The sequence below is a fragment of the Melampsora larici-populina genome (assembly GCF_000204055.1).
Source record: "Melampsora larici-populina 98AG31 unplaced genomic scaffold MELLAscaffold_53, whole genome shotgun sequence".
In the NCBI taxonomy this organism is placed as follows: domain Eukaryota; kingdom Fungi; phylum Basidiomycota; class Pucciniomycetes; order Pucciniales; family Melampsoraceae; genus Melampsora; species Melampsora laricis-populina.
The window spans coordinates 382,635-395,242 of NW_006768817.1; the positions used below are offsets into that span (position 1 = coordinate 382,635).

Here is a 12,608-nt window from a genome sequence, read left to right on the forward strand (position 1 = left end):
ATGTGGCTTTCATAATTTGTAAGTACCAAATGAATTGAGCAAAAGTTGGTGTACTTTTGAGTGTTCACAGTTTCTGCCCAAACCTTAGTAGTTTTGGACCAAAATTGAGTTTCTGACCAGATAAACACCATAAGCATTTTTCTTTGGAATATCATCAGAACTGATGGTAAAAATATGAAAAAATATGCAAAATCATAGGTCAGAACAGGCGTATTCAACCATAATTTTTTCAATTTTTTCTGATCTCTCATGCATTGCTGAGAATTTTCTACATTTGCAATTTTCTAAACTCCACGGTATATTAGTGATTTGGTGTAGTGTGAAGATCATCGTATTCTAGGTCGAAAAATCTGCAATGTAGGTTATCTCAATCTAATACAGATCATTCCCGTCAGTTGAATGATAGGTGTTACACAGGAGGAGACCCCTAAAGAGCAATATATGTCGGTCATGGTATCTCTGCTTTCTTCCCGTCAGGAGATTAGCTCCCTCCGTAGCGAGATAAACGAGATGAAAACTACCATGGAGACCTCAACTTCGAGTCGATTATCTTTTGACAATGAAAACCCAGAGCTCAGAGTAAGTGAATGATTTCCGTATCTTGAGGCTGGCTATCTACACTGACTAAGTCAAATTTTATCAGAAATACATTAAATTAGTGGCGATCCAGAACGTTATGTCTGGTGATGTGCAAGGCTACACCGCAACTAAGGACAGGCTTGGAGATGGCGATCCACTTCCTCTCTCCCTTTACGCAAAAGTCATGGCAAGTATTGTTTGGATTTTCTTTGGTTATGAATTTCACTAATATATCATGCTATAGAGCTCAATTCTATCCAAACCCAAGAAATGGAAAAAGAGATTGCTACCTGCTGGATATGGGAAGAATCCAGATACACGTTGCGCACAAGCATTCCACAATCTGGTGAATAATATCTTAAAGGAAGCTCGAAAGGACTTTGACAGCCTTGTAAGTTGATTTAATTTCAGAATTGATAGATTCTTACGTTTGGTATCTATTCCTCACAGCTCTTCACAAACATCCACTTTCCGGAACGTGCTGGTACTGCATCTACTGCAAAGGTACCAAAACTTGACAGTTTGATAGTCAAGGCAAGTAACACCTTCTCTAATATCGACCTTGTGTAACCTTCAGCAAAGAGTAACCTTGTCTCAATGTGATTAGATATTCGAGAAGCAGCATACACTAGTCGGAGGCAAAGTACTTGTTCGCGAAGAAATACTTAAAAGGGTAACTCCTCTTGAACGTTCTCGATATGCTTGGCTTGTGAGTGTCTCTTTTGGGTTCATAATCATACTTTGGGTCATCTGATCAATCATATTTCTTTTAGAGATTGCAAGGGTGTCATTGGGGATTAGGCGATAGTACAGAATACGGCAAAAAACACTTTTGGGCTGTGGTAGATGAAAAGCTGGAATTTTTGCGAAGTCAATCCACAAGGTATCGTTATGCGTACGTAATCTACCCTTTTACAATTCATAAGCAGCATCCTGAATTCTAATATTAAAACGTTCACTAGATACTTTTTCCTATGTTTACAATTCGACTTTGACCTGTTCAAAGGAAAGAAGACCATCGAAGAAATCAAAGAGACCACTGGCACCGATTTCTCATTGCCTGGTGAGACCGCAATCAATGATACAATATCGGAGTTGAATGAGACATATGGAGACAGGGTACCCGAACGTGAAACAGCCTACGAGAATCCTGAAGCAGCCTAAAACATTTTGGTGTTATAGTTATCACAAGAGTTGATTAGGATAGTGTTTTTGCAGTTTGAGTTTGTATTATTATTCATCATCAATTATCATTTACTCCCCATGCATTTATGTTGTTATTTTTAATCTTATGAAAGCATATTCAGTAATTTGTATCTCACTTATATCCATCATATTTATATTATCATCATTAAATGAATGGCTCTGCCAGATTTTTAGTTGCAATTCTATGGACCAATCATCAATGAGAGCATTTGGTTGTGTGCTAAATGATACAGGCATAATGTTAAATTGCAGAAGCGGTACTTCCTCAGCTTTTCAACCACATTTGACTGGCGGAAACCCAGATCTAAACTTGGTTCAAAGCGGTACCAAACCATCAAAAAAAGACCGGTTTCACAACGGTTTGGAGGGTCTCCGTTGGTACCCCGGTGGTCCGCACCAAAACAAAAACCGTTGACCATCCGGGTGTGGGCTCGGTTCATCAACGGTTTCAGTGACCTGGTGGTGTAGTGGGTGAATGATATTTCTGTGGATCCTTGGTAAGAGGCTCTCTTACAGTAAGATTTTGGGAAAAACAGTTAGGAGGTGGGCCGCCTCTATCTATCTGATGAACTTCATATATACCTTGATATCACAACAAAACACAATGCAGGAGAAGAAAAAAATGTTGATAAAAGAAAATAGCAACCATAAATACAAATCTAGAGACCTGGATTCAGATCCAGATCAGATTTTACGAGAGAGAGATAAGACGTTCATGAATTCTTGATATATTTTACTGGCTGGAAGTCGGAATGATCTTGAGTGAAAAATCAATCGTAGGAGTACCTTGATGAACACTTGAAGTAGAATAAATATCTACATCTAATCATAAACAAGAACATGAAAATATCAAATCATAATCTGCTCATCAAAACCATCAGGAATGAGAACAAACTTACCATCACAAAGATGTTCAGATATATTTTCTTCAGTAATCCCTCCAGAAACTTCGATTAAGAATTGATGGTTTTGATACTTTTCCTTTAATTTCCGTGATGAAGTTTTAACTTCTTGAGGTTTAAACTAAATTTGAAACCCAATCGAAATCCAATAAATCAACATCTCTTTTCACAATTCAAGCTATCGAAAAAAATGAATAAAAGTTACGTTATCAAGCATTACTACATCTGCACCTGATTCAATAGCTTCAATCGCTTCTTCTTCATTTCGTACTTCCACATCGATTCTTAAACTGAAACCACAAACTGATCTTGCTGATTTGATGGCATTAGGTATAGATCCTTTTGACCAGATATGATTGTCTTTTAGCATCACCATACTTGAAAGATCGTATCGATGTGGATCGATCCCTCCGATTAACATTCCATACTTTTCTATTAATCTGAAACCCGGTGTCGTCTTTCGTGTTCCGGCTATGATACCTTTGTATGATGCTTTTCGAGCTAGTTTGACTAGATTGCGTGATCTAGACAATTAACAAAACAATATGGTATATCAGTAAAAGTTAGAATGAATATGATCAGTGTTAGTTACCTGGTAGCAATCCCACTACATCTAGCTAAGATGTTCAACGCAACACGTTCACCAAGTAATAACAATCTTGCTTTCCCATGAACTTTTGCCACTTCTGTTCTATTTCCAAGCACTTCTTCTCCTTCTTTTAAATTCCAAATCACACTAAACCAACCAAATACATAATTTAAGTTTTCATGAGTTTGATGATCTCTTTATTCAAAGTTTAATGATCGAGAATCCGAAAAAAAGGTTTAGGATGATTTACCTACACCCAAGTTGAGAAAATACTTCATCTACAAATGGTACACCTGCAAGTATACCCTAATGTGTGAATCGATAACGTATCAACACATGGGTTTGGGTGGAAAATTTGATTGAATGATAAGGAACTTTACATTAGATTTTCCTAGTAAGATTGCATCAGAATCGGTTTCTCCTACAACAAATCCACCATAATCGAATGAAGGAGTATCTTCTCTTAACCATTCAGTTATGATTGATTTCCATGAAGGTGGAAGTAAATGAGCTGGGTTTCCGTATTGATTGCATTCCATTTTTTTTGGTTGAGGTTCGGTTTTTTGATGGGTATGATTTCGGTTTCTTTGTTTGAGTTGGTGAAGATGATGAGAGAAGTGTGTTTGAAGTTTGCTGGATCACATTTTGGATGTACCGATAACCGATCTGCACCGATCGGGTGTCACCATCTGATTATACAGACTTGAAACTATAAAACTGCGAAGATTCTCAATGTCCTTCAACTTGATTTCTTTTTCAATTTTGAAAGTTTTCATCATTCTTTCACTTCCATATTATTTTCTCAGATCGAAACCTATCAAGTGAAGTGATGGTTTCTTGCGAAACATTGGATTGCTTCTGCATACTTCAAGATAAAATCATAATTAAACACCTGGTGAGGTCAACACCAGCAAGTGTGCTGTTTCCTTGTGAGATGTGGAAAACACAACGTCTACGAAAATTTTCCATACCCACACAGAACTATTCGGTGACACACTTTGGATATTTCTGGACCAAAGAAGTAAGGAAATTGAGACATTAACAAAACAGAGCGACTGGATATAATGAAAGTTTTGAAACATGATTCTAAAGCTCAAAAATCCACCGATGAGACTGTGAGCAATATAAACACCCGACTTGTGAAGATGTAAGTTAGTAACAACTAACAAAGAAAAACAGAAAGGATATAAAAGAGTGTGACGACCGACGATAAGAGCGGACACTTGTCGCCAATAAATGCGCTTGGTGGGTTTTGGTAGAGCGGTTTCAATCGAGTTTAGACGATGGAATCTCATCATCATCTTTTGGGTCCCTTGTTGGATGAACCATATAGGAAGATCAACAATCAGAGATGTTTCAAAAAATATGTGGACAATCGTCTCTGGATCCAAAATTCAACAAACAAGTTTAAAGAACGTGTCTTTCATGAGTCACAGCAAATTTGTGAAGAGGCACGTGGAGTATGTTGACATCTCATCGGTGAATAAGTGGCGAACAGGTTTTTCGACTTTAGATTTCCCTGAAGGACTACCACATGGGGTCTTGTGTGTCTCTCCTTGAAGCAACTTGGTATAATTGGGGACCGGGTGGCAGCTCTATGTAGACTGACTCACTGATCATACATCTCAAGGGTTTGCTCGTGAGTGAAGAGCTGAAAGACTTGGCTCGATCCCTTCTGATTTACCTCAAGATTCAATTCACGAGGTCATAACAGTCCCCATTCTAAAGAATTTTTAACAAAACTAGAAATTTACAAGGCGAGATGACGAGCATCATCCTCCACAAAGGCGTCACATCCTTATCTCAAAGGATCGAATCGCGGATCTTCAATCGAAGCACCAATTCCATCTTTCCTTCTACTTGCACAAGAGCAAGTTTAACCGTCATGCAACAGCACAGCTGATATGATCTGTAAAGCAAGCTAAGCCTATCGTGCACCTCCAATATATGATATATCCCAAATGCCATCTCTGAAGATCGGTTCGACAAAAGTTCAGCATTTCGAATTCCACGTATGGGATTGATCCTGGGCAAAGACCTTCAACAGCGAAAACGCGCGAGTGACTTCACATGCATCATCTACCCATGGGCAGAATCATATAAAAAGGTCAAGGATCTCGATGGGTTGAGCCTTCCATCATCTTCCTTCATCCTATTTTGACTGAAGAGAATTGCTATCTTTTGGGTACGATCATATATATCATCTCTTTTCCCCAATAGTTTCACTTCTTCATCCATCTTTATCAGTATGAATCAAACTTTTCCCAGTTCCTTTACTGATGTGTCGCTTACATTGATAGAATACCTAATCTTCAACAATCCAATCTAAATCTCACCAAAACCCCTTCATTTTCCCCAAGATGTCGTTCAAGCACATGTTTGCGTTTGTGCTTGCTATGTCTTCGGGTAAGCTCATTTCTTAGGGTTCTCTTAAAAGCTCTACAGTCAGCTTCAGGTGGAGTGCTGAGCATTAATTGTTGAAACAGTTTTGCAAATTGATCAAAGAGTTATGGCCGCACCCATGGAAAGCAGTAAAGCGTGAGTCAAGTGAAGATTTACTGGTATGATTTTCCATCCGGTCCTCATTCTTGCTTTATATCTCTTTAATAGGCCCAGATCAGTTGCGCGTGATGTCGTATCGATGTCGAGGAATCCGATTATTCTCGCTCGAGACGCCTACGTGAAAGTGTGCTTCTTGCTTTGACTTATATCTTGTGTGACAAGCCTGCTGACCTATCAAACGCGCTACTTTTTCTCACTTCACACCTATGATTTCCTTTTCGCCCATTCAGCCTGCCTACAATGTGACTGCTACCCATCCAACTGAGCCTACACCCCAAAAGCCAACCACTCCAAAGACACCAACTCATCCTGCTGATCCTAAACCTGCAAAACCAAGTACTCCGCAGACTCCTGGAAAGCCGGGCATGCCTAAACCTCCAACCTATCCTACCAAGCCCGAGAAGCCGACTAATCCCAAGACTCCAGCGCAGCCTACCAAGCCCGAGAAGCCTACTACTCCCAAGACTCCAGCCCATCCGATCAATCCCGGAAAGCCTGGAAAATCAACTACTTCTAAGACTCCAGATCATCCTACCAAGCCCAAGCCTGGACAGCCCGAGAAGCCAACTACTCCCAAGTCCCCAGCGCATCCTACTAAGCCTAAACCTGAAAGATGTACTCCTAGGTTTCCAACTCGTCCTACCAAGCCCAAACCCGAGAAGCCAAGCACTCCTAAGCCTCCAGCCCCCTCTACCAAACCTAAACCCGAAAAACCAACCGCTCACAAACCCACGACTCCCAAGACTCCAACTGAACCGACTAAACCCAAGTATGAGGTACCAAAGTATCCAACCCCTCCTAAGACTTCTAAGACTCCTACCAAACCTAGTTCCTCAGATAATAAAGTGAAAAATCCTGTCTACTGATTACCGATTGATCAGAATCGATATCAAAGTTGTATAAATCATTTTAATTAGCTGTTTACAGTCGTTTATTTATTTCCGTGTCTCTTTGTTTTACCTCGTAATCTAACTTGAAAGTCATTCTTTTATCATCTTTTTGTATGTATGTTTTGTATATTAAGAAGAATCAATCATTTTTTTACGATTTAAGATTATACTTGAAGTCTTGTTTACTTCTTTGTCAATATCAGTAAATAAGGTTATTTTGGTCTCTTACTTCAAATTGAAAACAAGAACTTATAACCACCTGATGTGTCTTCAACTACAACTTGTGGAGCACAGGTCTGGTATATACGCACTGCTGCTTGAGACACACGATACACTTCTATTTGTTCAATTTTTTTTTATAAAAACACAAAAATTACATTGACTCTGATTGACTTACCAGCTCTAAAGACAAGATTGATTTGATTCACAGAGACGCCAGAGTTTTGATTTCATAAAGAATTGCCCTGATGTGCTGTTTTCATCATTTGATTGGAGGGAATGGTACCAAAACATTTAAAGCTCAATGGTATAAAAAGAGAAGAAAGGTGTCATTTTGAATCCTCTCCCATTTCTTTGTAATTGGAAAGAGTATGAGTTGATTTAAAACAAAGCCAATATTTCTGGCATAGAAGTTTGTGATGGGATAAGAGACACCAAATTCAAATTCACTATGGCTTGTGAACAAAACCAGGTAGCTCTGATCAGCAAAATGTATTAAAAATTGAAATGATTTCTTACATATTTGGTTTGGTGATTATGAATTTATAAAATGATAACTCTCAAACAGAAAAATAAAATAAAAACAGAGAGAGTCTTTCATCATTTAAAGCTTACAAAGCCTGCACTTTAAGACAATTAGCAATGTTATCAATCAATTGAGGATATAAATGAACTATCTCAATATGAGAATAACATCATGTTTTGATCTACAAAAAAATTGGAAAGAAAAGGTAGAGCTATCCTTGCCCCTTGCAGTCATCTAGAGGCCTATGTGTGTGGGTATTTACATGCCACAATTTCAAAAGGATAACTGCCATCATTGATTAAAGATTCACTCCTTTGAATTGGACATCTGCCTTAGTCTATTCATTACTCTGGAAACAAATTTGACAGAAACCAACAAGATCTTGCAAGCATGATAGACAGACAACTATGAATTCAGAGTGTTTGTTGGTATCAGGAACTTGAAGTGTACCATCCAAAAGCTTGCAACAGTAAATATGTTTTCTTCAAATACCAATTAATTAATTTCCAATCATATTTAGGATCTAAATGATGACATATTGACTCATCTTGAATCTTTACCAAGCTGGAGTACTTGATGTAGAAAGAGGAAAGCCAAAAAAAAATCAAAGCTGAAAGAACAGAAACATGTGTATACACAGCCTCCAGGTTTTGGTCACTGGCAGGCAAGAGACTCCTGTGACTTCAGGATTATTCCAAAGTAATTTAAGGTAAATTTGAGATCCTTTTCAACAAAATCTCAGAGGGATATCAGGATTACTTCATTATGGAGTTTGCAGCCCCATATGAAAATTTGTGAAGACCAAAATGACCATATGATATCTACTGACCAAATGATGATTCAAAACCAATGAGCTTCAAGCCAATGATTACTGAGGATTATGGTCTGTCATAATTACCCTTGCCCTCTTGAAAAAAACTTCCAGGACGGAGAGGATTTAAGCCAGCTCCCACATCACAACATGACGTAAAAGCCAAGAATCATGTGACAAATATGATTCAAGGAGAATCCTTATTGTTTGATATTGAAGGGAGGTAGAGCAATTTGATTATTTCAATAGTTATAATCCAATATTTCCAAGCTAGCAAGCTTTACATATGTGTGTGGATGGCCCCATCTGCTGTCACTGTCAGTCAATATTTCTACATCCACCAAATAAATTCCTGAAGGTGACTTTATGTATGTATTCCCAACACCGCTCCCTGTGCGCTTCTGGAGCTCACTTGTGACCACCTTATCTTCAGCCTCACAGTCACAGTCCACATTTGTAGGCATGGAAGGGCTTCTGCCAAGTCCCAATCTTAGGGAAAGCAGATAAGAAGAGACAGATGAAAGACATTTATTGGGTATGATATCCACAAGTTCAGCAAAGAATTGGAAGAGGGCAATGTAGGAAATCATGAAGGAACCAAAAATCAATGCACAAAGACAGATAAACCCTACAAGAACACATTTCAGCATGAGATGTCATCCTTAGCTTACCTGGAGTAGGAAGAGTCCCCTTCTTTGGCTTTGTCAATGGATCTATCATGAGAGTCAACTTATCAATTATTTCTGCCATGATCTTCACCCAGTGATGCCATTTCTTTTGGACAGATACTGGTGGTGCACAGGTACTGTAGCATGGTCTGCTATACTTCAAAGTTCATCCAGAGGAATTTGTGTTTCAGCTTGACATGCAAAGCAAGACCAACAAAAACCTTGATTGATTTAGGCATTGTTGAAATTCAATGGTTAGGGTTACATATCACATCAGAAGCAGCCCAAGAGTTGAAAATTGATGTGGTTCAAGTGTTTCAGGATAATTGCTTCTCATTTGAATTCTTTCGTGGTTGAGTTCAATTCCTTATCCTTGGCTCATTTTTGGCAGTGCACTTCAGTCAATTGATCTTTATAGATACATTGATTCATTTATAAACACCTCATTTCTGACTTGGCAGTCAGCTTTTATCACATCATCCTCTCTGTCTCTCTCTATCTTATTGTCTTTCCCAAGAGTATTGAAATATTTTTGAAACATTTTTTTGATAAGCAGAGTCTCTTTTACTATAAGAGAGATATATAAGCAGATAGCAATTGAAAACTTATCCATGAGTTTAATCTAAGCCTCAACTTGTAGAGTTGAATTGGTTGGCCCTTTTATGAGCATTGTGTTTCTTGTTTCATCAATCATTTTACCTCAGTTGAAGATGAAGAAATAACAATGATATTTGAGGATAAATCAATATCAATCCACCTGCCAATTCCATTGATAGAGCTTTATTGAGATGAAACCCTCTTCAACTTTAAGGCTCTGACTCAGTAGGCCCAAAAAAGTTGACCCTATTTGGGTAGGGTAAGGCACAGCCAAACCCAATACTTGAGTCTTGGTGTCAAATTTTCTTCAAGCCATAAATTAACTTGTTTCTTTGCTATCATCCTGTTGCTCCTGCTTTCATCAAACACCATTTCTTCCACCTCTTCACATTTCCCATGATCATCAAATGCCTCATCACCACTTGTTCCAGCCAGACACCTCACGACTTCTGATGCAGGTTCAGAAGCTTCAAATGTGGGCTCCAAGAAGGCCACTAGCAAGCACCACTGCATCCGCCAGAGTCGTTCTCGACGTCAAGAACGTTGCCGACTACAAAGGGCCCCTTTGTAGTTTATGACCATCTCGACGTCGAGAACGGCTCTGGCGGACGCAGTGCACTTATTGGTGGGGCCCCACTTCAAGTCTATAGATGTTGAAGGTGCTCAAAATTCAAGTGATCCTCCTTTGCGTAGATGGAAGTGTCTGTGGTGTTTTAAGGAAACCAGACAAATTTTGGTCCACCAAGAGTCACCACCTCAAAAAACATAGCATAACTTCAGATGCCCCCCTCCTCACTCAGGTGTAATGAGAAATTTCATCCAAAGCAGGGCACTGAAATATGTACATGTTCTTGTAATGCCACTGGTCTTTTTCAGCATACAAACTGGAAAGTTTTTCTTGACAACTGTTCTTCAGCATAGCCCAGTCAATCAAGAATCAGTTACAGCAGCTCTTATATGCTTTGGTGTTGAGGAAGAGCTCTCTTTTACTGCAGTTGCCCCAGCTTTCCAGAACTATGTTGAGTTGTGCAATCCAGCCGTCATTCCATACATGATTGAATCTACTGCCTTGGCAGAAAAACTCATGAACCATTTTCAGAATACTTGCAAAGATATGATCAAGATGTTTTCTGCAGAATCTTACATCAGCTTAACTGGCAACACCTGGACTTCTACCAACAACCAGCCTCTTTGGGCTCACTACTCACTGGATTGATAAAAATTTCCAATCACACAAGGCCATTATTGCAATGAAACAGATAATTGGCTCTACACTTCCATTTTGTTGAATTGATGTATTGTGTCTCTCAAAGGAACTTGATTGCTGAATATGAATGAACAGCCATAATCTGTTGCTTTTTCATTGGTGAACAGCATGAAATTAGATAATCTTATCAGCTTTTGAGCAACAACTTGAAATAAGTTTTTTTGGCACCAGTGATTAGTTGTTGAGGCTATACAATGTGTTGATGATCCCAGGTGAGGTTTTTGGTAATATGTAGAGGAGTAAGATTTGAAATATATAAAATCAAAACAACAAAGCACAACACAAATTGCACAGCAATTGTCCCACTTTTGGTTTGGCAAGGAAAAGCTTCCAAGCTTGGAGGCACAATGACAAGATATGAGAGCTCTTGGTTGATGCGTACACCATTGTAATCCCAGTGTACTGTGCCGGCTGGCCACCTGTTTTCTAGTTTGAACATAATGATACCTCACCATCACCGGAATAGTAACCTAGAATTTCCTCACCATCAATAGTTTCTTTGTTTCATTTTCACCTTGTATTATTTACTGTTGTTCTCAGGTTCAAGTGTTTACTCTCATTGCTCTCAGTAGTTTTTCTGAGCGAAGACCTGATTGAACTTCTATAAAAGCTTCACAGCTTTTGAAGACGGGATCCACAAAGGAATTGAGGATACATGTATCATATGCTACATTGGAAAAGTGATGAGTCAGACTGAATTGCTGTCCTGGATTGCTGTCTAGCAGTCTCAATCAAGATTCAGATGGCTCGAAAATCCATCAGGTGTTTAAGAATGTTTACCATCGTCTGTTTAGTGCCTCATTTGGTGAGCAGGACGAACACTGAGGTGTGCCATAGCCGAATGTTAACAATTGTTTATGTTGACCAATTGTTTATGTTGACGATCATTGTGGTGATCTATTTATGGTATCAAGCAAGAAAATTAAATCATCTTTTACTTTACCAATTTATTAGCAAACTTCAATATAGCAGAGAATTCGAAATTCAGGTTTTCAGATCAATTGAAGCTCTTAGAGGCTTATGTATACTTATTAGCTTATTATTATGTCATCATATTTCAAAATTATTATTAAGATCAACATAGTTTACTTACAAAGTTATTACAAAGAGACAGAAAAAGAAAAGATAAGAAAAATTCGAAAATATAGGTGTAAAAGTTGGAAAATGGTTTTTAGCTTATTTAATATTAAGTTATGGGTTTTATGAGGTTAGAATATGAAAGAACAACAGTTTATTATACAGGAACAATTTTAATATTCAAGGTTGATAAGGGGAAACAGAAGTTATTAGCAGAAAGGTACTTTTTCGAAGTTGGTAAACAAGAGGTACACGTGTAGTTTAGTTGTGTAATGGTGGTAGTGATGGAATTTAAGGTTGCCAAGAGGATTTTCCGGGATTTTTAAGGTTATAGAAGATGATGTCATATTACATGAGCAAGAAAAAGAGAGTAGCAGCTGTGAAAAGTGAAGAAAATAGGTGAAAATCGTCGAAGATGGAGGTTTTCAGCTAATTACATGTGTCAAATGACGTCAGAAAATGCTGAGTAATAGTTCATTCAACGCAGAAGAGTGGATTACATAATGTACAACCTTTAAATCATTAGTAACGGAGGTGTATGTAAAAAGTTATAAGGGAAATAAGAAATTGGTGTGAATCTCGAATTTACAGTCACAAGTCACATGTAACACCAAAAAACCTTAACTTCACAACTCAATATCTTACTCATCACTCATCAGAAGTAGGTCATGTAGGTGTCAGAAATGATCAGTAACACGTGGGCTACAAGATGCAC

General features: G+C 38.4%; 3 protein-coding genes across 3 annotated transcripts; 2 read left to right on the forward strand and 1 right to left on the reverse strand.

Annotated features, from left to right (window-relative positions):
* Positions 1–399: 399 nt before the first annotated feature.
* On the forward strand, positions 400–1,743 carry MELLADRAFT_92871 (uncharacterized protein; the record flags this gene model as incomplete). Its single annotated transcript, XM_007415693.1, has 7 exons — positions 400–579; positions 644–775; positions 824–970; positions 1,030–1,083; positions 1,187–1,288; positions 1,353–1,474; positions 1,542–1,743. The coding sequence occupies 7 exons, from the start codon at positions 400–402 to the stop codon at positions 1,741–1,743; spliced, it is 939 nt and encodes a 312-aa protein (XP_007415755.1).
* A 775-nt stretch (positions 1,744–2,518) lies between these two features.
* MELLADRAFT_39424 (uncharacterized protein) lies at positions 2,519–3,815 on the reverse strand (the record flags this gene model as incomplete). Its single annotated transcript, XM_007415763.1, has 6 exons — positions 2,519–2,607; positions 2,685–2,808; positions 2,893–3,211; positions 3,280–3,423; positions 3,527–3,582; positions 3,657–3,815. 6 exons carry the CDS (start codon positions 3,813–3,815, stop codon positions 2,519–2,521), a joined length of 891 nt encoding a protein of 296 aa, XP_007415825.1.
* A 1,475-nt stretch (positions 3,816–5,290) lies between these two features.
* On the forward strand, positions 5,291–6,704 carry MELLADRAFT_92873 (uncharacterized protein; the record flags this gene model as incomplete). The annotated part of the gene is made up of 6 exons (XM_007415694.1): positions 5,291–5,383; positions 5,444–5,461; positions 5,637–5,682; positions 5,745–5,814; positions 5,887–5,962; positions 6,069–6,704. The coding sequence occupies 6 exons, from the start codon at positions 5,291–5,293 to the stop codon at positions 6,702–6,704; spliced, it is 939 nt and encodes a 312-aa protein (XP_007415756.1).
* Positions 6,705–12,608: the final 5,904 nt, after the last annotated feature.